The sequence below is a fragment of the Nannospalax galili genome, unplaced genomic scaffold (genome assembly GCF_000622305.1).
Source record: "Nannospalax galili isolate Female #2095 unplaced genomic scaffold, S.galili_v1.0 scaffold724, whole genome shotgun sequence".
NCBI classification, from domain to species: Eukaryota; Metazoa; Chordata; class Mammalia; order Rodentia; family Spalacidae; genus Nannospalax; species Nannospalax galili.
The window spans coordinates 415,988-443,814 of NW_008350617.1; the positions used below are offsets into that span (position 1 = coordinate 415,988).

A 27,827-nucleotide genomic window follows, 5' to 3' on the forward strand; every position below is an offset into this window, starting at 1 on the left:
GGGGATGGAAGGGGGAATGTGGCTTAGGGAGTCCCGGCACGGAGGGCTGCGCTATAGACTTACCCCAAGAGGCCTGAGGATAGTAGTCGGTTGCTTTTTATTTTTAAAGACATGGTCTTACTATAGATCTGGCTAGCCTGGAACTTGCCATGTAAACTAAGCAGGTCTCAAACTTGTGGCAACCCTCTTGCCGCTGCTCCCTGAGTGTTGGCATTACAAACTAACCTGCCCTGTTTTGGAAATACTATTTTAAAATCAATATATGGAGCTTCATGTGTTGGTACAACACTTGAAATCTTAGCGCTCAGGAGGCTGATTAGGAGCATCAGGAGTTGTAGGCCAGCCTGAACTACATAGTGAGACCTTGTCTCAAAAAACAAACAAAAATATCTAGGTTTGTTCATTTTTACAGGGGCTTCTTGGGGTCAGTCAACCAGAAATGTAAGAACACTGCTGTCTTCAAACATGCTGACTCTATATCCTTCTTGATCGTGGGAAGCAAAAAGGCAATGTTTATCTTAGAGTAGGTGATAGACTTTTATTATCACCTGTAGGAAAAGGATGTCAAAGTAACTTAAGAATTCTCGCTTCATTAGATAATTATCACCTAAGAATTGAGCTGGGTTCAGGGGATCTGACACCATTTTATGGCCTTTTTAGGCACCTGTACTTACATGCACATACCTATACACAGACATGTTCATCATTAAAAATTAAATCTTTAAAAAAAAAAGGGGGCTGAGCTGAGCATGGTGGTTCATGCTTGTAATTCCAGTACTTAAGCAGATGAGGCAGGAGGGTTGCTGTAGTTTGAAGCCAGCCTTAGATAGATAGTGAATTCCAGGTGGATGACAGTGTAAGACCCTTTTTCAAGAAAATTGAGAGACTGTAGGTCTGGGTATGGATCAGCTGTAGAGTACTTGGCTATGATTTGTGAGACCCTAAGTTCTATTTCCAGCACAGCCAAAAATCAAACAACCTCCCACCCAATTAAAAATACTAATTAGATAATAAATCTCCTGAAGGAAGAAATATCATTCCAGCTGAGTATGGTGGTGCATACCTGTGATCTCTGCTTTAAAAAAATTATTTTTATTTTATGTGTATGAGTATATTGTCTGCATGTGTATAAATGTCCCCATGTTGTACAATGCCCATGAAGGTCAGAAGAGGGCATTGGATCCCCTGGAACTGGAGTTATGGATGGTTGTTAGCCACTGAGTGAGTTCTGGGAACTGAACCCAGGTCCTCTGCAGAGTGCCAGTGCTCTTACTGCTGAGCCATCTCTCCAGCCCCAATGGTCTCTTTTTTTCTGAAGTCCTAGACTGAAGGTCAGCCTGGGCTACAAAACAAAACCTGGTCTCAAAAAAGAAAAAAGAGAAGAGAAAAAGAAAGCCTTAATTACACTGGTGTATCTTTCATGGGTTTTATTTTAGAAAAAGCACTATAGTAAAAAGAATGACTTATGGGTATTTTGGGTTCTTTTTATTTTGTTTTTGTCTTTCTGATACTGGGCCTCTCTGTAGCTGGAGCAGGCCTGAAACTCACTATGTAGACCAGGCTGGCCTTGAACTCACAGAGATCCACCTGTCTCTGCCTCTTGAAGTGCTGGGATTAAAGGCATGTGCTACCATGCCCAGCAAAAAAAAAATTTAATTGAATTTTTTTATGCATTTGTACCTCTTGATTATATTCAGGCTTCCTCCCCTATCTGCACCCCCTAGAGTTCATGCATTCTGTCATATATGTTAAGGTCTATCAAGTCAAAACAAAACAACAAAAACAAAAACCTAGCCAAACAACAAAAAAGAACAATTATTCTCCTCTCAAAACACACACACACACACACACACACACACACACACACACACACAGCTGGAGAGATGACTCAGTGGTTAAGAGCACTGATTGCTCTTGCAGAGAATGGGATCTCTATTCCGAGCACCCACATGGCAGCTAATAACCATCCATAATTTCAGTTCCAGGGGCAATCCGAAGACCTCTTCTGACTTCTGAGGCATTGCACGACACAGGTGCACTCACATACATGCAGGCAATACACTCATACACATAAAATAAAAATATTAAATAAAATATTTTAAAACACACACACACACGTACACACACTCCTGTGATTTTAGGACCAAAGGCATATCCCAAAAGTATATATTGCTTTGTAGAAAACTGATTACAAATGTCACTGAAACAAGCAGCAGAAGACCATTTCACTCCTGTATGGACAACTTTTTTTACATGCTTCTGATTTGTTAGTTGTGTTTTGGAATAGGGCGGAATATTCATAATTAAAACACTCTTTAGAGTGGGTGGAAGTTACAAGGAGGTATAAGAAATTTACAGTTTGGGGCTGGAGAGATGGCTCAGTGCTTAAGAGCATTCACTGACTGCTCTTGCAGAGGACCTGGGTTCGGTTCCCAGCACCCACATGGCAGCTAACAACCATCCCTAACTCCATTTCCATTCCAGGGACTCGGACATTCTCTCTGACCTCTTTGGGTATTGCGTGACATGGGTACATTTATATACATGCAAGCATACACTCATATACATAAAAAACCCCACAATATTAAAAAAGTTTACAGTTCATTTTTAAAAATTATTATTGAGACAGAGTCATGCTGTGTAGCACTGCTGGCCTGGAACTTGCTATGTAGATAAGGTTGGCCCTGAACTCACAAATATTCATCTGCCTTTGCCCCCCCAAGTGCTAGGATTAAAGACATGCATTGCCATACTCAGCTTTTTATTTATTTATTTATTTTTTGTTTTTGTTTTTGTTTTTCTGAGACTGGGTCTCCCTTGTAGCCTGAGTTGGCCTGGAACTCACTATGTAGACCAGGCTGGCCTTGAACTCACAGAGGTCTGCCTGCCTCTGCTTCCCGAAGTGCTGGGAGTAAAGGTGTTTTCCACCACATCTGGCTCAGCTTATTTTTTAAAATTATGCATATGGGGGTTGGAGAGATGGCTCAATAGTTAAGAACAATGGCTGCTTTTGCAGAGGACCCAGGTTCAGTTCCCAGCACCTACATTGTGGCTGACAACCATCCTTAACTCCAGTTCCAGGGAATCCCAGAGCATCTTTTGTCCTCCATAGGGATTTTACAACATGGGTGCACTTACATACATGCAGGCAAAACACTCATCCACACAAAATTAAATAAATAAATAAATAAATAAATAAAATAAATAAACTGGGTTCACTGACTTGACACAGTGGGCCTTAACAGGAATGACAGAGTATATGGGCTCCAGGGTCTATGGGAGGGTGCCAGTAGGGATGGGCGTATAAAGATGATTAAGATTGATGTTCTATATGAAATTCAGAAAAAATTCAATAAAAACAAATTTTAAATTATATGTATGTGTGGGGGCACGTGTACCATGAGTGCAGTGCCTGTGGATGCCAAAAGAAGGTGTTGTATCCCCTGGAGCTAGGGTTATTGGCTGTTGTGAACCACCTGGCATGGGTTCTGGGAATAGACCAACCGCTGTGCCATCTCTCCAGTCTCAGAAGTTTTCAGTTCAGCACAAAACTTTCTCATAGGGGGCATTGCCCATGATGGAAAGGGTTGCTTTGTTTTTTTGGAGGGTTTTTATTTTTTTATTTTTTGGTGCTAGTCTGGAATAGACTATGTAGACCAGGCTGGCCTTGATCTCACGAGAGATCTGCCTACCTGTGCCTCCTGAGTGCTGGAATCAAATACATATGCCACCATGCCTGGTTGAAGGGTCACTTTGTATGGAAGAATTCTCCATCCTTGGAGATTTTTTATTTATATATATATATCTGTGTATGTATATACATATACCCGCACATATATATTTCTAATGTTTTTATTCTTTGAGAATTTCATACACATACAGTCTTGGAATTTTTCAAATCAAGACTTACAGCTACTTGCTAGAGATGAAGTTAGATGAACTCTGAGGTACTTCTTGGTCTTGGGAGTATCTAACATGTTAATTTATGGCTATTTGCTGCTGTTTCTGAAGTCTGAGTGAAATTGTATTTCTTACTTTTCAGTGGTTGAAGGCCTTTCACTGTTGGATTTGGGAGTGTCTCCGTATTCTGGAGCAGTGTTTCATGAAGTAAGTGTTCTGTTTTCTGTTTTGGCTATAAGAGCAGTTTATAGTCAACAGATACCAAAGCCTGACCTCTGTTTGGTACAAACATTTAAAAAGATCTATTTCTGGACATCATATTTAGAAACAACCCTTTTTTAGACATTGTCTGCATAAGAAGGATGTTTCACATTTATAGGGAAAATGTTCCAGATTAAGACTTTTAGACATTTATTGCTATAGTGAATGTGTCAAGGTCAGAGGACAACTTTCAGGAATTGGTTCTTTCCTTTCCCCTTCTTGAGTCAGGGTCTGTCTTGCTTTCGCTACTCTGAGTACTCCAGGCTAGCTGGCCTCAAGCTTCCAGGTGGTTCTCCTGTCTCAGCTTCCCATCTTGCCATAGGCATGCCGAGATTACAGATAAAAGCCACTGGATCCAGCTTTTTGTGGGTTCTGGGGATCCAATTCAGGTTATCAGGCTTGTATAGCAAGTCGCAAGTTGTTTTACCTCTTGAGCCATCTTGCTGGCTTGAGCAAATTAGATGAAGCTTCTACAGAAATGATTGTTTTTCTTTCTTTCCTTTTCTTGGTCTTTTTTGAGACCAAAACCTCACTATGTAGACCAGACTGGCTTTCAACTCACTGCGATCTGCCTGCCTCTGCCTTTCAAGTGCTGAGACTAAAAGTGTGTGCCACCATGCACATAGCTCCTAGTCTATGAATGTTGTGTGCTAAGTAGAATGTGATTTTTTTTTTTTAATCTGCTTTCCCAATGTTGGTTTCTTAGAAAGCCCATTAAAGATTATTTTAGCCATAAAATCAGTTATTGAGACTAGTAAAAACAAGCTGGGGGTAGTGGCTCATACCTGTAGTATCGAAACACTGGAGGCAAAGGCAGGAGGATTGCCATGAGTTCAAGGCCAGCCCAAAGGTAACAGTGAGTGTTAGGCTAGCCAGGGTTACATAGCAAGACCCTGCCTTTAAAAAAAAAATTGTATAGCCACTTGCCACCGCACCTGACCAGTTCTTGTTAGCTGGTGCAATCCAGTGGTGAGCTGAAAGTAAGCCCCAGCTTTTAGGAAACAGGGTTGTCCTATATGTGGATGACTCTGTGCTAAAAGCATGGGAACAGCTTAGGAGGGAAAAAAAAAAAAAATGTTGGAGAGATGGCTCGGTGATTAAGAGCACTGGCTGTTCTTGCAGAGGACCTGAGTTTAGTTCCTAGCACCTACATGTTGGCTAGCGACTGTCCATAACATCAGTTCTCTGAATTCCCTCTTCTGACCTCTGTAGGTATTGGATGCATGTGGTGTGCTTATACATGTAGGCAAACACTTATATACATAAAGGTAAATTAAAAATAAAAAGTTTAAAAAGAATAAGCCAGGCATGGTAGCACACACCTTTGCTTCTAAAATTCCCCGGGTTGGGGATTGGTATGAACAATGCCACTCCTTCCTCCTGCCATCTTTTTATTTTTTAATATTTTATTTATTATTTTTATTTTATGTGTATGCATGTATTGCCTCCATGTAAGTGCACCCATGTCATGCAGTGCCCACAGAGCACAGAAGAGACTGTTGGATCCCCTGGAACTAGAGTTATGGACAGTTGTTAGCTGTCATGTGGGCGCTAGGATTTGAACCTGGGTCTTCTGCAAGAACAGTCAGTGTTCTTAACCGCTGAGCCATCTCTCCAGCCCCCCTCCCTCCATCTTGAGGACCAACTGAAGTATTATTCCACTAACTGTACCAATGAGTTTATTGGGCTTACTTATAGAACAATGGGTGAGGGTTTACTTATAGGAGTGTGGGTATTCTCCCCCCCGCCGCCAAAGGCTGCACTGGAAAGTTTTCACCCAAGCTTGGCTGATCGCTTCCCCATAGCCACATAAAATGGTGAGAGAGCCCCTCCCCTAGTCTTCCCCAGCCTATATATGCTGGCCTCTCCCCTAGGCCACATGCAGTTAGGGCTAAATTGCTTGGGTTGGGATGTATGGCTGGACTCTCAGGCAAAGGTCCTAAGACCTGTCCCTCCTTCCATGCCAGTGTGAACTGCCAATAAGCCCAGATGTGGGGGCTGGAGAGATGCATCAGCAGTTAAGAACACTTCCTGTTCTTCCAGAGGACCCAGGTTCAATTGCCAGCACTCGCATGGCAGCTAACAACTGTTAATATCTCCAATTCCAGAGGACCCAACCCCTCTTCTGGCCTCTGCTTTGGCATTGCATGCACATGGTAAACTTACAGTCAGACAAACCACTCATACACATAAAATAAAAATAATAAATAAAATATTAGACAAACAAGCCCAGCTGTGATGAATTTAGGCAAGGGGGTGCAGCCAGGCTCAGGAAGATGGCATCTTGTCTGTCAGAGGACAGTTCTATACAACAACCTTTATTATACACCTTTAATTCCAACACTTGGAAGGCAGAAGTAGACAGATCTTTATGAGTCTGAGGCCAGCCTGGTCTACATAGCCAGTTCCAGTCCTGCCAGGGCTACATAATGAAAGACTGTCTCAAAAAAAAAAAAAAAAAAAAAAAAAAAAAGAATATATGAGTGACTAGACATGGTATTGGGTACCTGTAATCCCAGAGTTTGGGAGGTGGAGACAGGAGGCTCTAGAGTCAAGGCCAGCTTTGGCTACATAGCAAGTTCAAAGCCAGCCAGGGCTATTTGAGGCCTTATCTTTGGTTTTGATTTTTTTTTTTTTTTTTTGTCTTTTTGAGACAGGGTCTCCCTGTAGCCCCAGCTGTCCTGGAACTCACTATGTAGACCAGGCTGGCCTTGAACTCACAGAGATCTGCCTGCCTCTGCCTCCCAAGTGCTGGGACCACAGGCGTGCGCCACCACGCCCAGCTTGTTTTGATTTTTTAAGACAGGGTCTCCCTGTAGCCCTAGCTGTCCTGGAACTCACTATGTAGCCACCCGCCTCTGCCTCCCAAGTGCTGGGATTAAAGGCAAGTGCCACCTTGAGTTTGAGGCCAGTCTAGTCTATATAGTGAGTTCTAGGCCAGCTGGGGCTACAGGGAGACCTTTGTCTCAAAAAAAGACCAAAAAAAAAAAAAAAATCCTCTTTGCTAGGTCATCGTCTGTTGCTTGTATTACTATGACAGCTTCCTGTTAAGTGCTCCTAGTTCAGTCTTGCTCATTTATTCTTTATTCTGCATTGGATAAGTTTTCTAAAATGTGAATCTGTCTTGCTTGGTACCTTTGAATATTTGCCACTGACCAAAGGCTAAAATTCAAATACTTCAGAGAATCATTCATAGCTCTTACGTATTTCTTTCCAACCCCTCTTTCCTTCCCTCCCTTCTTTTCCTCCATCCCTTTTTCCTTCCTTTTTTTTCTTAAGCACATAAATATTGGGGGTAGATGTGTTTGACATGCCACACAACAGCCCACTAGTGTTAAGGCCTCAGTATGTAGTGGGCCTTCGGCTGTATGCTTTAAAGATGTGATAAAACCCTGAGAGAGTTCTGATAAGCTCTTAATACTATTGTGCCATTTTTCCTATTTAATTATCATTGCACATATTGTTATCTCCTTGTAGAAAGCCATTCTTCCCTGTTTTGTGGTTGGCTGTATTGTTAAGACCTGAGCTTAGGTTTTGCCTCCTCCAGAAAGCCATCCTACATCACTTTAGACTAGGTTAAATGTTCCTCCCATCTCCCAAGGAATCTTATGCTTATCCCTTTCATGGCTCATATCACTCTCTTAAAATTACATCTATACTTATTTTATTCTTCTCAAAACAGGTACTGGAACCTTTTCATCACTTAACTTTTAGTGCCTATGTAGGCCAGGCTGGCCTTGAACTCACAGAGATCCACCTGCCTCTGCCTCCCAAGTGCTGGGATTAAAAGCATGTGCCACTGTGCCCAGCTCTAAAAAGTAAATCTTAAGAAAAAGAGAAAAATAAAAACAAGAATATAGAAGATTTGAACAACACTATCAGTCACTTTGACCTAAGAATACCCCATTCAGTAATATCAAAATAAATTTTAAGTGCACGTGGAACATTTATAAGATAGACTATATTCTGCCTATAAAACAAGGTTCAATATATTTAAAAGGAGTTAAGTCATACAAAGTATTTCCTTTGACCACAGTAGAATTAAATAATTAACACCAGAAAGATGTATGGAAAACCCCCCAAATATTTGGAAACTAAATAACCCATTATAAAAGAAGAAATCAAAAGAAGAATTAGAAAGTATTTTAAAATGAGTGCAAATGAAAACTTACCTATCAAAATATGTGGACTGTCACTAAAGCAGTACTAAGGAGTTTATGATCATTCAGTGGCTGTACAGCATAAGGAAAAATTACATTCAACGTGTGCTCCTTTATGATAGTGTGGTATGTAGTTAAACTGCTGTACACATGCTAGTTCATTATGGGAGCCAGCTTTTTGTTGATTGGCTTTTTGAGAACCCTTACAGTGTTTCTGATATTTGGGGCCTTTCTAAACTATCTGATGCATCAAAACATTTTGAAAGGAGGCTATTTGAATATAAATATCATATTGCTAGTTTTTACTGACAAAGATACTTGAAAAGCAGAATCCACTTGGAGATAGTTGTAATCCTTTTAGAACTTTGTAAGTCAAAGTTAATACCTATATTGCCGGGCGTGGTGGTGCACGCCTATAATCCCAGCACTTGGGAGGCAGAGGCAGGCAGATCTCTGTGAGTTCAAGGCCAGCGGGGTCTACATAGTGAGTTCCAGGACAGCTGGGGCTACAGGGAGACCCTGTCTCAAAAAGACCAAAAAAAAAAAAAAAAAATTAATACTATATTTTCAAAAAGAAGTAAAAAGTTGATATCAGGTAGCCAACATACTGAAGTTAACTGTATGCCAGCTGTCATAATGACTCCTTTGTACACCTAACCATGCTTAATCCTCCCAGGAACCCTATGAAAGATTATTTTCCCATTTTACAGCAGAATGGATGTGATGGGGGCATGCCTTTAATCCTAGCACTTGGAAGGCAGAGGCAGGCAGATCTCTGTGAGATCCAGTCCAGCCTGGTCTACATAGCAAGTTCCAGGCCAGCTGGGGCTATAGGGAAGCCCCATCTCAAAAAAACAAAACACAACAAAATGAAAAATAAAAAAACTTTATAGCAGAGGAAACTAACACTCAGCAGGGAAAACAGCTTTGCCTATGCTATACAGGTACAACTTGCTTCAAAGGCTATCTGGATTTAAACCCAAATCTGACTCCAAAGCTTTTGCTCTTTCTCCTATGGTAACTTGTTCTCATTCACCCAAAAAACCTGTCAATGATCTTTACAATGTTCCCCCCCTTTTTTCTTTTGAAACAGGCTCTCTTACTGTAGCCCAGGTTGGCCTGGAACCCACTGTGTAGCCCAGGCTGACTTCAGCTTCTTAGTTGCTGGGATTATAGATGTGAGCCCCCACCAGCTCAAAATACAGCTCCAGCATTTTTGTGTGTATGGGGGGTAGGGTGGGGGTGGTAATAGGGTTTCAATCTAGGGCTGTGTGCATGCTAGGCAAGTGATCTACCAAGGAGAAACATCTCTAGTCCCTTTACAGCGTTATAGGGCATGTCACACATTTAGTTAGGAGTTGGGAATGGATGCTTCAGAGCTCCTACACTAAAACCAAATTTATACCTCCTTTTTGATTCTGATGGACTTGTGGACCAACTGTCTTGGCAAGAACAAGTAGAAAAGAAGAATAAATATTTTTTAAAAAAAAATTTCTTAAGAGATGTTGGAAAGTACCAGGATAACCAGGAGAATTTCAAAAAAGTGAGACCAGGGATGGGTGTATAGCTCAGTTGGTAGAGTATTTGCCTAGAACACATGATGTCCTGGTCCCAGTTCCCAACATCTCATAAACTTGGTGTGGTACTGCACTACTGTAACCCTAGTACTTAGGAAGTGGAGGCAAGAGGCTGATCAGAAGTTCAAGGTCATCCTCTGCTAAATAGCAAGTTCCAGGCCAGCCTGGGATTCATGAGACCCTATCTCAAAAGAAAAAACAAAACAGGAAATGTGGGATCCAAGCTAGGCATAGTGGCTCACGCCTGTAACCCTTGTACTCAGAAGGTGGAGGCAGGAAGATGAGGATTCAGTCACCCTCAGCTACACAGTGAGTTCAAGGCCCATTTGAGCTATATGAGATCCTGTGTGTAGAAAAAAATGAAGTAATACCTATGGTCTTAGCTGCTTTTTCATTTACTTAATTCAATTAATTAATTAATTAATTTTTGAGACAGAGTCTTATATAGCCCAGACTGATCTCAAACTCACTACGTAGCCATCATTGAGCTTGATTGAACTTCCTGCCTCCACCTACCTACAGATACACTGTAGTTTATGTAGTGCTTGGAATCCTACCTAGGCCTTTATGTATGCTAGGCCAGCACTCTACCCATTGAGTTACATCTATAGTCCTCAACTGCTTTTTTTTTTTAAATAAAATTTATTTATTCTATATATTTCCTTTTTTTAAAAAAAATGTATTTTTATATTTATTTTATGTGTGAGGATGCATACTGCCATAGCCTGAATGTGGAGGTCAGAGGATGGTTTTCAGGAGTCAGTTTTCTCATTCTACCCTGTGGGTCCTGGGGATTGAACTCAAATTGTCAGGCTTGGTATCAGGTATCTTTATCCACTGAACTGCATTATCAGCCCAACTGCTTTCCTCCTCCTCCTCCTCTTCCTCTTCTTCCTCCTTTTCTTTTTTCTTCTTCATCTTCTGTTTTTTTATATTTTATTTATTATTTTTACTTTATGTATATATGAGTGTATTTTCTGTATATGTGTAAGTGCACCATGTTGTGCAGTACCTTAGAAAGTCAGAAGAAGGCATTGTATTTCCCTGGAACTGGAGTTACAGCAGCCATGTGACTTCTGGGAATCGACCCTGGGTCCTCTGCAAGAGGATCCAGTGTTCTTAACCACTGAGCCATCTCTCCAGTCCCCCTTTTGTTTGTTTTTTTGAGACGGGGTCTCAATATGTAACTCTGGCTGGAACTCAGTATATAGACCAGGCTAGCCTTCTGCTCACAGAGATCCACATGCCTCTGCCTTCCCTGTGTTGGGATTAAAGGCCTGCATCACCATACTAGGCCTTTCTTAAAGCAGTTACTAGTTTGCAAGTGGCAAAGGTTGACAGGCAGAGAAGCAGAGCCTAAATTGTCTTATAATAGGCCAAGGAGCTAATAGGTCATCTTAGGATGCTAGAGAAATAAAACTTTGTAGGATCAACCATGGTGGCAAGACTCTGCGTTAGAGTATTTACTGGCTTCTTTAAAGGACTGAACTCTAGGAGTCTGGATGGAGCAGATACAGGCTAGTCTTGAATCCAACTTCTGTTTAGCTCAATTGAAAATTAAAGTAATGCAATTCTAATTGCTTGTTAGAGCTTAAAGAATGTTTTTTTTTTTTTTCCTGAAAACTGTAGCCTTATCCAACGCCTCTGTAACTTTTCATATAATGCCTATCATTCAATAAAAATTACTTAGCATAATAAGAGACAGGGAAGAAAAATTTTAAAAGATTCACAAAGTGATTCAAATATTGAAGTTAACAAACTTGGACTTAACTGTGACAGATGATTAATATGTTCAAAAAATAGACATGACATAAAGAATTTCACCAGAGAACTAAGGTACGAAAATGAACCAAATTTAAATTCTAGAACTAGAAAATATAATAATAAAGAATATAGTAGGTGCCAAGTTTTGTGGTACATACCTGTAGTCCTGTCATCTTGTCAGTAGGAAAGTTGAGGCAGGAGGATCAGAAAAGTTATCCTTGGCTACATAGCTTGAGGCCAGCTTTTGCGACGTGAGACCTTGTCTCAAAGGACCAAAACTATACCAAACTAAACCAAAACAAAAAACCAGAAAAATAATTGTGTGCTTTTTAAGAAGCACATCTCAGAATAGGTGTGGATCTTAGTGATAGAGCATGTGCTTAGTATGTGCCAGACCCTGGGTTTGCTCCTTAGCACCAAGAAAAAACAAAGCAATCAGCCACCATCCACCATTACCACCACACCTTTAAAAAAAAAAAAAAAAGAGGGGCTGGAGAGATGGCTCAATGGTTAAGAACACTGTTCTTGCAGAAGACCCGTGTTCGAATCCCAGCACCCACATGGCAGCTAACAACTATCCATAACTCCAGTTCCAGGGGACCTGACAGCTTCTTCTGTCCTCTGTGGGCATTGCATGACACGGGTATACTTACCTACATGCTGGCAATACACTCATACACATAAAATAAAAATAATAAAATATTAAAAAAGAAAAAAAAGACTCTTAGCTGGGCATGGTGGCCCATGCCTTTAATCCCAGCACTCGGGAGGCAGAGGCAGAGGCAGGCGGATCTCTGTGAGTTCAAGGCCAGCCTGGGACTACAGGGAGACCCTGCCTCAAAAGAGACCAGAAAAAAAAAAAAAAAGAAAAAAAAATGCATCTTGGATATAAGGACTGGCTGGTCTTGCAGAGGACTTAGGTTTGGTTCCCAACATCCATATGGCAGCTAACAACCATCCAGTTCCAGGGGATCTCATGCCCTGTGTCACTTCAGATGGCATTGTACACAAGTGGTCACTTACATACATGCAAGCAGAACACTCATACACATAAAACAAACATTAAAAAAGTTTAAAAAGAGACAGAAAGAAAGGAAGGAAGGAAGAAGGGAAGAAAGAGGAAAAAGAATATGTAAATATTAGCTTGAAGAGGTGATATAGTTTTATTATTAGCAGATGACTTTAAGGCTAAAAAAAAACCTTACTAGACATGAAAAGGATAATTTTATAGTAATGGGAATTGACTACCAGGAGGTAGTCATTCCACATACAGCCACCATCTAACTCATTGCTTCAGAATATACCTTTGTGGGATATATTCTGAAATAAATGGGAATGTGGGAATGTTGCTCAGTTGGTAGAGTGCTTGGCTAGCATGTAGGAGGCCCTAGGGTCAGTGCCCAGCATTGAATAAAACTGGGCATGGTGGCACATATCTGTAAGTACCAGCACTTGGGAGGGGAAGGATCAGAAAGAAGTTCAAGGTTATCTTCAGCTGAGTTTGAGGCCAGCCTGGGCTATGTGAGACCCTTTCTCAAATACAGACAAACAAAACAAACACACATACAAACAAAAGCAGAAGAAAAGAAATAAGCCTATAGACATCGGTGTATTTTGTTTTTTCTTTTTTCTTTTGTTTTGAGACGGATCTCCCTGTGTAGCACTGGCTAGTCTGGAATTGGATATGTAGACCATGTTGGCCCCAAACTCAAAGAGATCCTATCTGCTGTCTCTGCCTTCTAAGTGCTGGGAATAAAGGCGAGTGCCACTGTGCTTGGCAGTAGCAAAATATTTTTGACCTACCTTTCTCTATCAGTGATAGAACAAATAGACCCCCAAATTTAAAGAAAACATGAGTACACCTAACCTAGAAGACATATGTAGAATGTTATGTGCATAAATGTTAGTATATACATTCTTTTTGTTGTTGTTGTTGTTGTTGTTGTTGTTGTTTGAGGCAAGGTCTCCCTGTATCCCCAGCTGTCCTGGAACTCACTATGTAGACCAGGCTGGCCTCGAACTCACAAAGATCCGCCTGCCTCTGCCTTCCAAGTGCTGGGATTAAAGGCGCCCGCCACCACACCCGGCTATATTTTCTTTTTTGAAAAAATATTTATGGGTTGAAGAGATGGCTCAGTGATTAAGAACTTGTTGTTCTTCCAGAAAACCTAGGTTTGATTCCTAGGCGTGGCTAACAACCACCGTAACTCCAGTTCTAGGAGATCCGACACCCTCTTTTGGCCTCTGTGGGCACTGCATGAGCCCAATGTACTTATATACATGCAGGCAAAACACTCAATACACATAAAATATAAATAAATAAATAAATAAATAAATAAATAAGTAAATAAAAAGGGCCTGGAGAGATGACTCAGCAGTTAAGAGCACTAGCTGTTCTTGCAGAGGACCCAGGTTGAGTTCCCAGCACCTACATGGTGGCTAACAACCATCTGTAACTCCAGTTCCATAAAATCCAATGCCTTCTTCTGGCCTTTATGGGCATTGCACAAATGGGTGCACTTACATACTTGCAGGCAAAATATTCATACACCCAGCACTTGGGAGTCAGAGGCAGGTGGATCGCTATGAGTTCAAGGTCAGCCTGGTCTGTGTAGTGAGTTCCAGGCCAGCTGGGGCTACAGGGAGACCCTGTCTCAAAAAAGAAAACCAAAAGAAAAAACAAAACAAAAAACCATTCATACACATGAAATAAAAATAAATTAAAAATCAACTAAAGAAAAAACTTCCTTTAAAAAAAGAAAGAAAAGATTTAAGTGTGTGTGTGTGTGTGTGTGTGTGTGTGTGTGTGTATGCATGTACATTTGAGTGCAGGTGCCCTTGGAGGCCAGAAATGTTGGATCCTCCTGCAGCTGGAGTGACAGGTGGTTGTCAGCCACCCAACATGGGTGCTGGGAACCAACGTCAGGTCTTCTGTGAGAACAGCAAGCACTTTTAACTGTTGAGCCACCTCTTCAGGCCCTAAAATATATTTTCAACTGAATTACATTGGAAAAAGCAGTATACCAAAATATTTGTGATATAGCTAAAGCCATAATGAAAGAAAAATTCATCACCTCAAGCAATTAAAAAAGTGTTGTTATGTTAATGAAATGAAAATTTAGATGAAATTCTTAAATATATTTTATGTATTATTTTTATTTTATGTGTGTTATCTGCATGTGTGCACCCATGTTGTGCAATGCCCTCAGAGTCAGAAGAAGGCATTGACTCTCCTGGAACTGGAGTTACAGATGGTTGTTAGCTGCCATGTGGATACTGGGAATTGAACCCAGGTCCTCTACAAGAGCAGCTAGCGCTCTTACCTGCTGAGCCATCTCTTCAGCCCCCAGAAATGGGTAAATTCTTAGAAAAGTATAACTTACCTAGACTAACAGAACATAGCAAACCAGAATAATGTTTAATCCATGAAAAGAAATTGAACCCATAATTTAAGTTTTTCAAACAAATTGCTGGCCAGCTGGGGCTATAGAGAGAACTTACCTCAAAAAACCCAAACCAAAATTAGACAGAAACAAACAAAATCTCAGGAGCCAGAAGAACTGGTGGTGTATACTGTCATCCCAGTATGCAGGAGACCTAAGTAGGAGGATCAGGCCATCCTTAGCTGCATAGCATGTTCAAGGCCAGTCTGGCCTGTGTGGGACCCTATCTCAAAAACCAAAACCAACCGCTGAACCATCTCCCCAGTCCCTACCTATTTATATTTTGAGATGGGGGAAAGCTGCATTGTCTAGGTTGGCATGACCTGGGCTCAATGTATCTTGCATGCCAGGCAAATACCTAGTTAGCATCAAATTTTCTTATGTTCTTCACTATGTTCAACTGATAGTTGTAGTGGCACAAAGTGATTCAGGATACTAAGTTATTTCTTCTCTGTTCAAATAGCAGAGGATACTATGGCAGAACGATCAGACTTTTTTGGTGAATAATAGTTATTCCCCGTCCCCAACTTGGAAACTGACAATTCATATTAAGGTTTAACGTAATTTTTTAACAATCTTTGTTTTTCTCCTACAGACTCCATTAATAATATACCTCTTTCATTTCCTAATTGACTATGCTGAATTGGTATTTATGGTAAGTAACTTTTCAGAGAAAATCAGTATATGCATGTATGTTTAATTTTATGGTTTGATTTGGCTTGTTTTTAAGAAAAACAAGGAACTGGGAGTTTCTCAGAAAATAAAAGCCAAGACTTAATATCTTTAGCTTGAAAGCCTGGCACCGTGGCAGGGTCATGGAAGTCTGAAGAACAGACCCTAGCTTAGAAACCTGGCAGTGTGGCAGGGTCATAGAAGTCCAAGGAACAATCCCTGACTTCTGACTAGCTCCACTTTCTACCTTCTTATTCTCTGCAGTTTGGTTTTTGGACTATTGTTGTCTTCAATTTTCTAGCTCCATTTCTGTGATTAGCTTTAACTGTGCCAGTTTGGAGGGTGTCCCAAGTTTCCTAAGCATTCTGCCAAGAGATTCTGTAAGGGGGCCTGCGGAGGCTTTCAGGGACAAGAACTTTGAAAATTGAGATGACAGGGCTGTTTTGAAACAGTCTAGGGTTGAAAATCTGGTCAGGAAATCCCTGAAATCTTCCTTAATTATGATGACTGCTTTTTATTGAGGACTTACTATGTGCACTTGACATACCTGAGGCCTCCAAATCCATGGGTTTATTCCCATTTAGCTTTCTTTTCTTTTTCACACTTTCATTTTGTTGTTAATTTATTTTTATTTTGTGTATATGAGTATTTTGCCTGCATGTATGTGAGTATACCACATGTGTACAATACCCACAGAGGTAAGAAAGAGGGTATTGGATCTCCAAGAACTGGACTTATGGATGGTTGTGAGCCATCATGTGGGTACTGGGAACTAAACTTGGGTCCTCTGCAAGAGCAGCCAATGCTCTTAACTGCTGAGCCATCTCTCTACCCTGTTTTGTATTTTTAGGAGAGGGTATCTCTATGTAATCAGGCTGGCTTTGAACTCATGACAGTCCTCCTGCCTCAGCCTCCTAAGGACTGGGGTTGCAGGTATGAACTACCAAGCCTGGCTTATTCTCATTTAATTTTTAGTTCTAGAGCAAATATGGACCAGCAGATTGAAGTGGACCTAAATGGGTCATATTTGTAGGAGGTTTTCTGTATTAGTTCCCTGATTGGGCCTTACCTTTGAATAGTCAAAACTTTGCCTGACTGAGTTTGGTACTTAGTAGTTAGTTCAATACCATCCCAGATCTAGGTCCTGGCAGCATTCTAGTAGTCTACACTAAACTTAGTTCTGTTTCTTATTACTCCTCTTTCTCTTGACAGATAACAGATGCCCTCACTGCTATTGCCCTGTATTTTGCAATCCAGGACTTCAATAAAGTTGTGGTAAGTTGTTAGTGGGTAGGACAGAGATGGTGGAATTTGATAACCTACTTGTGTTTGTTATTGCAAAGAATCAAAGGTCATGTATTTAAGGATCCAACTATTTTTAAATATTAAGAAGTGAAGTGGCTGTGTTGTTGGACCTGCAGTCCTAGAACTTGGGAGGTAAAGGCAATAGGATCCGGAGTTCACAGTTGTTCTTTGTTACATACCAGTTTGTGGCTAGCTTGGGCTCAGATTTTTTTAAAAAAAAAAAATCTTTTATCCATTTCTCTACTCAAAAGAAAATGAATATAACATTTAACTCTCTGTGTTAGGCCTTTCTGAGGTAAAACTGAATTCCCATTGTTGATGAATCTATTTTTCTTCAGTGAGTAAATTTTTTTTCAGGGAGAGGTGCTGAAAATTGAATTCAGTGCCTTGGAAAATGCTAGGTAAGTGCCATACCACTGAGTTGCATTCCTTGAACTCAAAAGAATAATCTTGAAGCTTAGTGTGGTGGAGCACACCTTTAATACCAGCACTTGGGAGGTACAGGCAGGCGGATCTCTATGAGATCAAGTCCAGCCTGGTCTACCTAGCAAGTTCCAGGCCAGCTGAGGCTACAGGAAGACCCTGTCTCAAAAAATAAAACACACACACACACAAACCTAAACAAAAAAGAGAATATCTTTTTTTTTTTGGTCTTTTTGAGACAGGGTCTCCTTGTAGCACCAGGTGCCTGGAACTCACTCTGTAGACCAGACTGGCCTCAAACTCACAGAGGATCCACCTGCCTCTGCCTCCTGAGTGCTGGGACTAAAGGTGTGCACCACCAGGCCATCAAAAAAAGAGAATAATCTTAATTAGAAAACTTGGCATGTTGGGCTGGCAAGATGTCTCAGTTGGTACTTGCCACTAAGCCTCATAGCCTGAATTCAATCCCTGGAACTCACGTGGTAGAAGGAGATAACCAACTCCTGCAAATTGTGCTCTGACCTCTGTATATGTCATGGTGTATACATGCCCACAAATAAATAGAGGTTTGAAAAAAAAAAGTATTGCTGTAAAGTTTACTCTTAATTATGTAGTAATCAAGGAGAATTTCATGGTGGAACCATTCTCCTTTTCTTGGATTCTGAGAGGGTTAACAGATAAACTTTGTATATATGTAGTTATTTAAAAAAAAAAAAAGAGTTGGCTGCGCTCTTGTTTGACTAGGAGCCACTGAGATTTAGGTCAGGGTAAGATGAGGCTGCATCTTAGTGCTTCATTTTCACTTGTTACCAGGTAATAGAAACAGAAATAGCAGCCTGTTTTTCTGTGGTCCTGGTCATCAGTAACAGATAAAGCTGTTAAATTCTAGACTTGTAGACCTCACAGAGGTTTTTAAAATATCTAGAGTATGGATTTTTAATTTGATACTCATTTGTCAGTTTCAGGGTATAAAACTCTGGGAAGCCATGCCCATGTATGCATATGCATGTTTCTTTTCTTTCCTTCCTTCCTTCCTTTCTTTTTTTTTTTTTTTTTTTTTTTTTTTTTTTTAGAGTTGGCAGTTGTCTTTGACTCCTCCCCTAAAGGATTAAGAACTATATTTAAATTTTTTATTGTATTATTTATGGAGGACAGGGGGAGCATGCCTGCTATAGCATTCATGTGGAGGTCAGAGGCCCCAAGAAAAATATTTTAGAATAATAGATCACTAAGACAAAGGAGTACACATACTACTGATGAAGTACAATCTGAATGCTTCAGAGACTGAAATGAAGTGCTCTACTAGGATTCCCTTGAGAGTCACAGATGAAAGGCCTGAGCATAAGACTCATAAATTGGAGAATCCACAGATAAATTAGCAGTGACTACTTTCTTCTCTTAAGATTGTGTATATATGGACAACATATGCTGTATCTGAGTTTATCTAGAGACGAGTTTTATTCTTAATTTTTATGATTTAAAAAGGAGAGCTACTGGAGAGATGGCTCAGTGGTTAAGAACAATGGCTACTCTTGCAGAGGACCTGGGTTCTATTCCCAGCACCCACATGGCAGCCAACAACCATCTGTAACTCCAGTTCCAGGGGATCTGATGCCCTCCTCTGATATCCTCGGGCATTTCATGACACAGGGGCACTTACACACATGCAGGCAGTACACTCATACACATAAATTAGAAATAATAAATAAAAATATTAAAAAAATGAGAAGCCAGGTGTGGTGATGCCCACTTTTAATCCCAGCACTCGAGAGGCAGAGACAGGTGGATCTCTGTGAGTTTGGGCCAGCCTGGTCTACATGGTAAGTTTTAGGCCAGCCAGGGGTTATGTAGTGAGACTCTGTATCAAAAAATGAAAAAAAAAAAAAAAAAAAAAAAAAAAAAAAAAAAAAAAAAAAAAGGGGGAGGAGAAGGAGGAGGGGGAAGGGGACAGGAAGGAAAAAGCCAGGTATGGTATCTCACACCCAGTAGATGCAGGAGGATTAGCCTTGACTACATAGTAAGTTTGAGGCCAGTCTGGGATTCATGAAACCCTGTCTCAAAAAACAAAAACATAAAACAAAAAGGAGAGAAAACTAAATGAGTTATTAATAGTCAAAACCCGGGGCTGGAGAGATGGTTCAGCAGTTAAGAACACTGGTTATTCTTGCAGAAAACCCGGGTTTGAATCCCAACACCCACATGGCAGTTAACAACTGTCCATAACTCCAGAGGGGATCTGACAGCCTCTTCTGTCCTCTGCAGGTATTGCGCGATATGGGTGCACTTATATACATGCAGGCAATACACGCATACACATAAAATAAAAATAATAAATAAAATATTTTTAAAAAATGATTAAAAAAAAAGTCAAAACCCTGTGGGGTTTGTTTATTTGTAATATGTACAAATGTTTGCCTAAGTGCTTGTCTGTGTTCCATGTTTGTTCCTGGTGCACATGGGGGCCAGAAAAGGGCATTGGATTCGCTGGAACTGAAGTTTTAAAAGGTTGTAATCTGCCATGTGGATGCTGGTAATCAAACCCAGGTCCTCTGCAAGAACAGCAAGTGCTATTAACTGCTGAGCCATTTCTCCAGCCCTGTGTTGTTTATGGTTTTGTTTCTGAGATGCGTTCTCATGTAGTTGCCTAGGATGACCCTGAACTTCTGATCTGCCTGCCTCTGCTTCCCACGTCCTCAGATTACAGGCATATGCTGTCATACCTAGCTCAGTACACTGCTATTTAGTGCACCAAGGCACGCTGTTGTCACCAAGACTTAATTAAAAATTGAAATGGTTTTTGCCTCTCCATTCCCAGAGTTCAGATTATTACATTAAATCTCTCTCTTTAAAGAAATTGTATTTATAGCCTGGCGTGGTAGTGGGCGCCTTTAATCCCAGTACTCGGGAGGCAGAGGCAGGCGGATCTCTGTGAGTTAAAGGCCAGCCTGGTCTACATAGCAAGAGTGTATTGCCGACATGTATATAAGTGCACTCGTGTCATGAAATGCTGGTGGAGGTCAGAAGAGGGCGTCAGATTCCTCTGGAACTGGAGTTATAGACAATTGGTAGATGATTGTAACTGGTAGTTACAGACATGTGGGTGCTGCGAATCTAACCCTGGTCCTCTGCAAGAGCAACCAGTGCTCTTAACCACTGAGCCATCTCTCCAGCCCTAAATCTCTTTTTTTCTTGACTTAGGGTTTCCCTGTAACTCCAGCTGGCCTGGAACTTGCTATTTAGACCAGGCTGGCCCATCTTACAGAGCTCCACCTGCCTCTGTCTCCCCAGTGCTGGGATTAAAGGTGTGTACCACTACATCCGGCTTGCATTGAATTTCCCGATCAGAATGAATTTTACTCACACTATGTCATTCTACATGGCAGGTCTTTTTTTCTTGGTTGTTGCAGTGCTGGGGGTAAGACCCAGGGCTTTGAATGTAGTAGACAAGTGCTCTGTAACTGAGTGCTATCCCTAGCCTTTTTGATTGTTTTTTTTTTTTAATACTTTTTAATTTATTATTTTTATTTTATGTGTATGATGTTGCCTGCATGAATGTGAGTGCACCCGTGTCATGCAGTGCTGCAGAGGTCAGAAGAGGGCTTCAGATTCCCCTGGAACTGGAGTTAAGGACAGTTCGTAACCGCAGTGTGGGTGCTGGGAATCGAACCCGGGTCCTCTGCAAGAGCAGTCAGTGCTCTTAACTGCTGAGCCATCTCTCCAGCCCCTGTTTGCTTGTTTTAAGATAGGGTCTTGATACATAGCCCATGTTGGTCTAGAATTTGTGATCCTCCTGCCTCAGCCTCCTGAGTGCTGATATTAGAGGTATGTTCTACCACGTCTATCTAAAATAGCAGCTTTTGGCGCTAGTATTATGTCATATATTTCTTTTTTCTTTTTCAGTGCTCAGGATAAAATTCAGGGCCTTGTGTACATGAGGTGTCTACCTTTGATCTACATTCCCAGCCTTTATTTATTAATCTGTGTGTGTGTGTGTGTGTGTGTGTGTGTGTGTGTGTGTGTGCACGCACGTGTGTTCACCAAGGCACACATGTGGAGGTCAGAGGACAGTGTACAGAATTTGGTTCTCTCCTTTCATCATTTGGGTTCTAGGGATCTAACTCAGGTTGTCAGGCTTGATGGCCAGCATCTTTATTCAATTCACAAGCCATCTTGCTGACCCTGTATTTATTTATTTGTCTGTTTATTCTTTTAAAAATATTTTGTTATTTTTATGTGCATGAGTGTATTACTTGCATGTATGTGAGTGCATCTGTGTCATGCGATCCCTGTGGCAGTCAGAAGAGGGTGTAAGATCCCCTGGAACTGGAGTTACAGATGGTGTTAGCCATCATATGGGTGCTGGGAACTGAACCCTGGTCTACTGTAAGAGCAGCCAGTGTTCTTAACCACTAAGCCATCTCTCCAGCCCCTTGTTTGTTTATTTAGTGTCTTATATGATATTGGGAATTGAACTCAGGGCCTTGTACATGCTAGACAAGCTGTCTACTACCGAGTCATACCCTAGCCCCTGTTTGTTTGTTTTTGAGACAGGGTCTCCATATGTAGCTCAGTCTGGCCTAGAACTTACTATGTAGCCTGGCTGGCCTCTAATTCATGATCCTGCATCTACCTCCTGGGTTCTGGGATTGCAGGTATGTACCACCTTACCTGGTGGTCATTCTAGGTTGATTTAGTTAAGAGTATCAGCATGTGCATTCCTAATATATGTTCACTTTATGGAGGAGTACTTTTCTTCAGTACTACAGTCACTGGTAAGTTGTCCATGCTCCAGTAAATAATACTCCCACCCATGCTACTGTAAGCAACCCTAATTAAAATCAGTGGGCTACAAAAATAAAAAAAAGAAAAGGGAGGGAGGGAGAGAAATAGGAGAAGGACTCATTGGGAAGAAGTGTCCAGTAGAAGTGGGACATGAGTAAGAGAGAACAGTGGGGATGATGTGCTCAAAACATGTTATATACGGGTATGAAATTGTCAAAGAATAAAAAATAGTTTTAAAAAAAATCTCCATTTTAGGGGCTGGAAAGATGGCTCAGTGGTTAAGAGCACTGATTACTCTTGCAGAGAACTCAGGTTCAATCCCTAGCCCACACAGCAGATAACAACTATTCATAACTCTCGTTCCAGGGGACCCAACACCCCCTTCTAACCTTCTCAGGCATTGTATAACACTGGTGCACTTACATACATTCAGGCAATACACTCATACACATAAAATAAAAATAATAGATTAAAAATAATTCTCCATTTTGTTAGAAAGATCCATACCCTATAGTCTAGAAACATTTTAATCTTGGTATGTCTTGAGACATTATCCCTAGTAGTCTGTACAACATCCTAGAAAACTGGTAAGGGACTTCATGCCTACCCTGTCTTCAGCTGTTAGCCTGTGGAATGTGAATGTTGACAGATGCTAGCCAGTTGATCATTGCTGCAGCTTACGTCTACTAGACCTGGAAAAATTCCGTTCATCTAGTCTGTCCTTAGCTGTGACAGGCTTCCTTTTGGAATTCACACCCATGAATTTGTTGGGCTACATTAGGGGAAAGCAAGAGCTTTCTACCCCCATACTCCTGCATCTTAACTCTCTGACTTCTCAGTCACACCAGCTCTCATTTCTTTATCTTAACCATTTTACACCTCCTCTATGGAAGTAAAAAAGAAAAACCAAAATCAAAACCCAACCTTTGCAACAGGAGAATGAGGAAGGAAATCTGAAATACTATGCATTCAGATAATCACAACTGCTTGAACATGTTTTGCTGATGGAAATTTCAAGTTCTACAGCCTCTGATGTGAACTCCCCAGAATGACTAAGAAGGGACTTTGCTGTACATTAGTTTATTTAGCCATTCAGCAAATCTTTATTGTTTGCCCACTGTGCCAAGTGTCAGGCATACATGGAGAGCAAATAAAGTGATCCAAACCCTCATGGAACTCATACTCTAGGGTGGGAGCCACACATTAATCAGTTAAAACAAATGAAAAAATTATAACCGTGGGAGCTGGAGAGATGGCTCAGAGGTTAAGAGCCCTTGCTGCTCTTGCCAAGGATCTGGTTTGATTCCCAGCATCCACATGGCAGCTAACAACCATCCGTAACTCCAGTTCCAGAGAATCCAGCACCACCTTCTGGCCTCTGCAGGCACTATATACACATGGTGCACTTACGTACTTGAAGGTAAAACACTCATATACATAAAATATAAAAGAAAAAATTAACTGTGAACACTGCTATGTAAGAGCAGGTAGCATAAGGTGGTCTGTGGTGGGAGAGCAAGTCAAGAAAAATACACCTTCCTGAGAAAGTGAGGGCAATAACACTTTAAAAGCTGTGTGGGAGTTGACTAGGGAAAGAGAAGAGGTCAAATGCCTTGTTTTAGGAGCAAGAGGAACATTGGCATGTTTCTTGTGCTGGAATTCAGAAAGTTGGAGTAAAGTAGATGAGCCTAGAGGGTAGGCCCAGAACATGTAGGCCAAGACAAGGATTTTTGTTTTCATACTAAAAACAATGGTAAATCATTTGTTTTTCTGTTTTGTGCCCCCTCCTCATCCCCAGTTTAAGAAGCAGAAACTTCTCCTAGAACTGGACCAGTATGCCCCAGATGTGGCTGAACTCATCCGAACTCCCATGGAAATGCGATACATCCCTCTGAAAGTGGCCCTGTTGTAAGTATTCCCTGACAAATCAGAGCTCAGTGTCAACAAATGCAAGGAAAATCTGATGAGACTTTCCCATGCTGTTTATTGTCATTTTAGAGATTTGCAGTCTTAGTCACAAAGTATCCGCCGTAGTTCTCTTGCACAACTTGGGTTTTGGCCAGCGAAAAAGACAGAGCCATCTGTCTCTGTTGAGACAAAGACTCACACAGGGACACACACAATCAAACCCTTCACAAAGGGTTTCTGACTCAGTGCTGATCTGGGCTCCAGCCCACTTATAACCAGTGTTTCTAAAGGATGGTAGTTCTTCACTAGTGATGTGGAAGTTGGATAAAATTCAGATTTTTATATGGCTTTCATTTCAGAAGGCTACTATTTTTCTGTACAACTTAGTTCCATATTTATAATGCAGAAAACTGAAGTAAAAAGCCAAGCAAATCCATGCCAGCTAGGTGACCAGGCACGGAAAAGTGAAACCAAATGATGCTTTAAGAAGGAATTCTCTAGAAGCAGTCAGTGCTGCCAGTAGGTTTAATTCTGTCAGGTTATTCTTGTTTGTATTTCTGAGATAGGCAAATGTGAATTATTTAGTCTACTAATAGCCGTTGAATATTAACAATATACTAGTTTCTAGGGATACATACTAATAAACAAAACAGGTAAATTTCTTCATGGACAAACACAACCTTAGAATTCTTCAGAATTAGAAACTGGTCATGGTGGCACATGCTTGCAATCCCAGTTCTAGAGGGGCTAAGGCAGAAGGATTGCTGTGAGTTTCAGGCTAACCTATACTACATAGCAATACCCTATATTAAAAAACAAACAAGAGAGCCGGGCGTGGTGGCACACGCCTTTGATCCCAGCACTTGGGAGACAGAGGCAGGCAGAGCTCTGTGAGTTCAAGACCAGCCTGGTCTACATAATGAGTTCCAGGCCAGCTGGGGATATAGGATGCCCCTATCTCAAAAAGACCAAAAGGGGTTGGGGAAGGTAGTTCATTTGGTAGAGTACTTGCATAGCATGCACAAGGCCCAGCATCAAATAACTGGGCATGGAGATGCATTTCTCATTCACCATTTGGGAGGTGGAGGTAGGAGAATCAGAAGTTCAAGGTCAGCTTCAGCTACATAGTGAGCTTGAAGCCATCCTGGGTTACATTAGACTCTTTTAGGAAAGAGAGAGAAGGGAGGAAGGGAGGGAAGGAGGGAAGAAGGGAAGGAAATTGGGGGGGAGGCTCTTCAGGAGTCTAATGGGATGAGGTGATTCAGCCTGTGCCCTGTGTGTTTATTTACTATTCAGTATTCTAGGTAGATGTCTGGGCAGCTGCTGCTTCAGCATCATTTGCTATTTTTAAATGACTATGTGTTTTTCCTCTTATGAGATAACTTTGGTGTATCTGTTCTCATCTACATATCAAATTTGATGAAACTATTTTAATAGGACCAGAGGTTTGGCAATATAATGAATCCTTATGGATTCTTGTGTCCCCTGGGGCTAGTTTTGTAATAGCAGCAACCATTTCTTTAAAGGTTGTGTAACAAGTCTGTCTGATTGCTGGGAAAAACAAAACAGACCATGAAAACCCCAAGCATTTCTAGGCCTTTGGCTTTAAAACTGCTAATCTTATAGTCCTAGGAGGTATTGAGTTTAAGGTCTTTATTTGCAAATAACTATTACAATTTTTTTTCCTGAAACACTGGTATGTTTCTTTCTGATAATCAGAATTATGTAACTGGCTTTCTTTTCCTATCAGGAAACTCAACCAGATTTGAAGCTGATTATTATAATGCTGTAGACCTATTTGGTTTGCTTTGCCTTTACCTTCTCTTTTTATTTATTTTTCCATGGTCTTGATTATGGCTGTTTTTACTTACTACTATTTTGTTATCTGTCCTTCTTTTAGCTGATGCAAATCTTTTGTAGAAGCAGAATAGAATTAAATAAAAAGAATCCGTGCTGGGTGTGGTGATGCATGCCCTTAATGCCAGCACTTGGGAGGCAGAGGCAGGTGTATCTTTGTGAGTTCGAGGCCAGCCTGGGATCTACATAGTAAGTTCCAGGCCAGCTGGAGCTACGGGGAGACCCTGTCTCAAAAAGAAAGCAAAACAAAACAAAACAAAAAAACAAAGACCAAAAAAAGAATCCATTCTGACTGTGTAATATTTCTCAACTCAAAAGCACTTCAGATTCATTTTCGCATCCCGGTCCGTGGGGAAAGACTAGGTGTTTCATCTTAACTCTTTCCTAATGAGAGGTCAAGATGCCCTGTGAAGATCTATGCTAGCTGGCTTGTGGAATTCTGTTCATGGATCTGAATCCATGGCTACTGCTTGACTATGAAGAAGGCTAAGTCATAGAAAGAGTGTTGACTTTAGAGCCAGGAAGAGCTGGTTTTGAAAGTATTTAGTAGCTTGTAAAACTTGGGCAAGTTATTTAATCACCGAGTCTCAGTTTCCTCATATTCAGAACTAGAATGTTGTTCAGCAAAGTGGTACACACCTGTAATCCCATGAGGTGGGAACTAGAGGATCAGAAATTCAGAGTCACCCCCAGCTCCATAGAGAGGTCAAGGCCAGCTTGGCCTGCATGGGACCCTGTCTCAAAAACAAAACAAAACAAACAAATGAAAACTGAAAGGGGCTGGAGAGATGGCTCAGTGGTTAAGAGCACTGGCTGCCCTTGCAGAGAATCTAGGTTTGGTTCTTAGCACCCACATGATAGCTAACAACTGTCCATAACTCCAGTTCCAGGGGATCTGACAACCTCTTCTGACCTCCACAGGCATTGCACACATGTAGTGCACCAACATATGTGTAGGCAAAACACTCATACACATAAAAAATGAATTTTAAGCAGGAATAATAATGCCAAGGATGGCACAAGTATCAAAGGAAACAGTGTGTTGCTCCAGCAGGCCTAGAACTTGCTATATAGACCAGGCTGGCCTTGAACTCACAGAGATCCACCTGTCTCTGCCTCCCAAATGCTGGGATTAAAGGCGTGCACCACCATGCCTGGTTTAGGAATAAATTTTTTTGAAGCCTGAAAATAAAACCAAAACTGGAATACTGTTTTCTTTAGTTTATAGTGTCTTTGTGATTATTAAATGTGACTATGACAGTCTTGCTTTGTCTATGTCTCATAGCATTTATTATCGATGCCCAGGCCATACTCCATTTGCTTCTGCTTGGTATTTCTAAGATGTTTCCTTCCTTTGAGTATGCCTTTAGTATACCTGTTTAACTTGCTGCCTGTAGCAGCCAGGACTCCTTATCCATTGATCAGCCTTACTAATGTCAAAAACCTATGTTTTCCCTAGCTATCTCCTGAATCCCTACACGATCTTATCTTGTGTTGCCAAGTCTACCTGCGCTATCAATAACACCTTCATTGCTCTCTTCATTTTAACTACGATAAAAGGTAAGACCCTGAAGAAAGTATGTAAAACTTGGTCCTTAGTTTATACAGGGCTTTATAATATTTATGCTCTTTTCCCCTTTTTTTTTTAAAAAATTATTTATTTAATAACCACATAATTAGAAGAAGCATTTCATTACAACAGTATTGACATATTCAATAACAATTTCTAGAGCTAAGATGCTTCTCTTTCAAAATTGGCTGTAAATTTTTAGGTT

General features: G+C 40.9%; 1 protein-coding gene and 1 non-coding gene across 2 annotated transcripts in view; both read left to right on the forward strand.

The window, feature by feature from the left end:
• Nucleotides 1-27,827, forward strand: part of Pigu (phosphatidylinositol glycan anchor biosynthesis class U) — a 109,856-nt gene that overhangs the window by 13,826 nt on the left and 68,203 nt on the right. The window contains exons 2-6 of the mRNA XM_008847888.2: nucleotides 4,043-4,107; nucleotides 15,701-15,760; nucleotides 16,990-17,052; nucleotides 24,086-24,195; nucleotides 27,512-27,612. Coding sequence (XP_008846110.1) covers nucleotides 4,043-4,107; nucleotides 15,701-15,760; nucleotides 16,990-17,052; nucleotides 24,086-24,195; nucleotides 27,512-27,612 — 399 coding nt within the window. The remainder of the gene's footprint in view (nucleotides 1-4,042; nucleotides 4,108-15,700; nucleotides 15,761-16,989; nucleotides 17,053-24,085; nucleotides 24,196-27,511; nucleotides 27,613-27,827) is intronic.
• Nucleotides 5,084-5,214, forward strand: LOC115072858. The gene has a single exon (XR_003851858.1). It is a non-coding gene; the product is annotated as a small nucleolar RNA SNORA65 (small nucleolar RNA).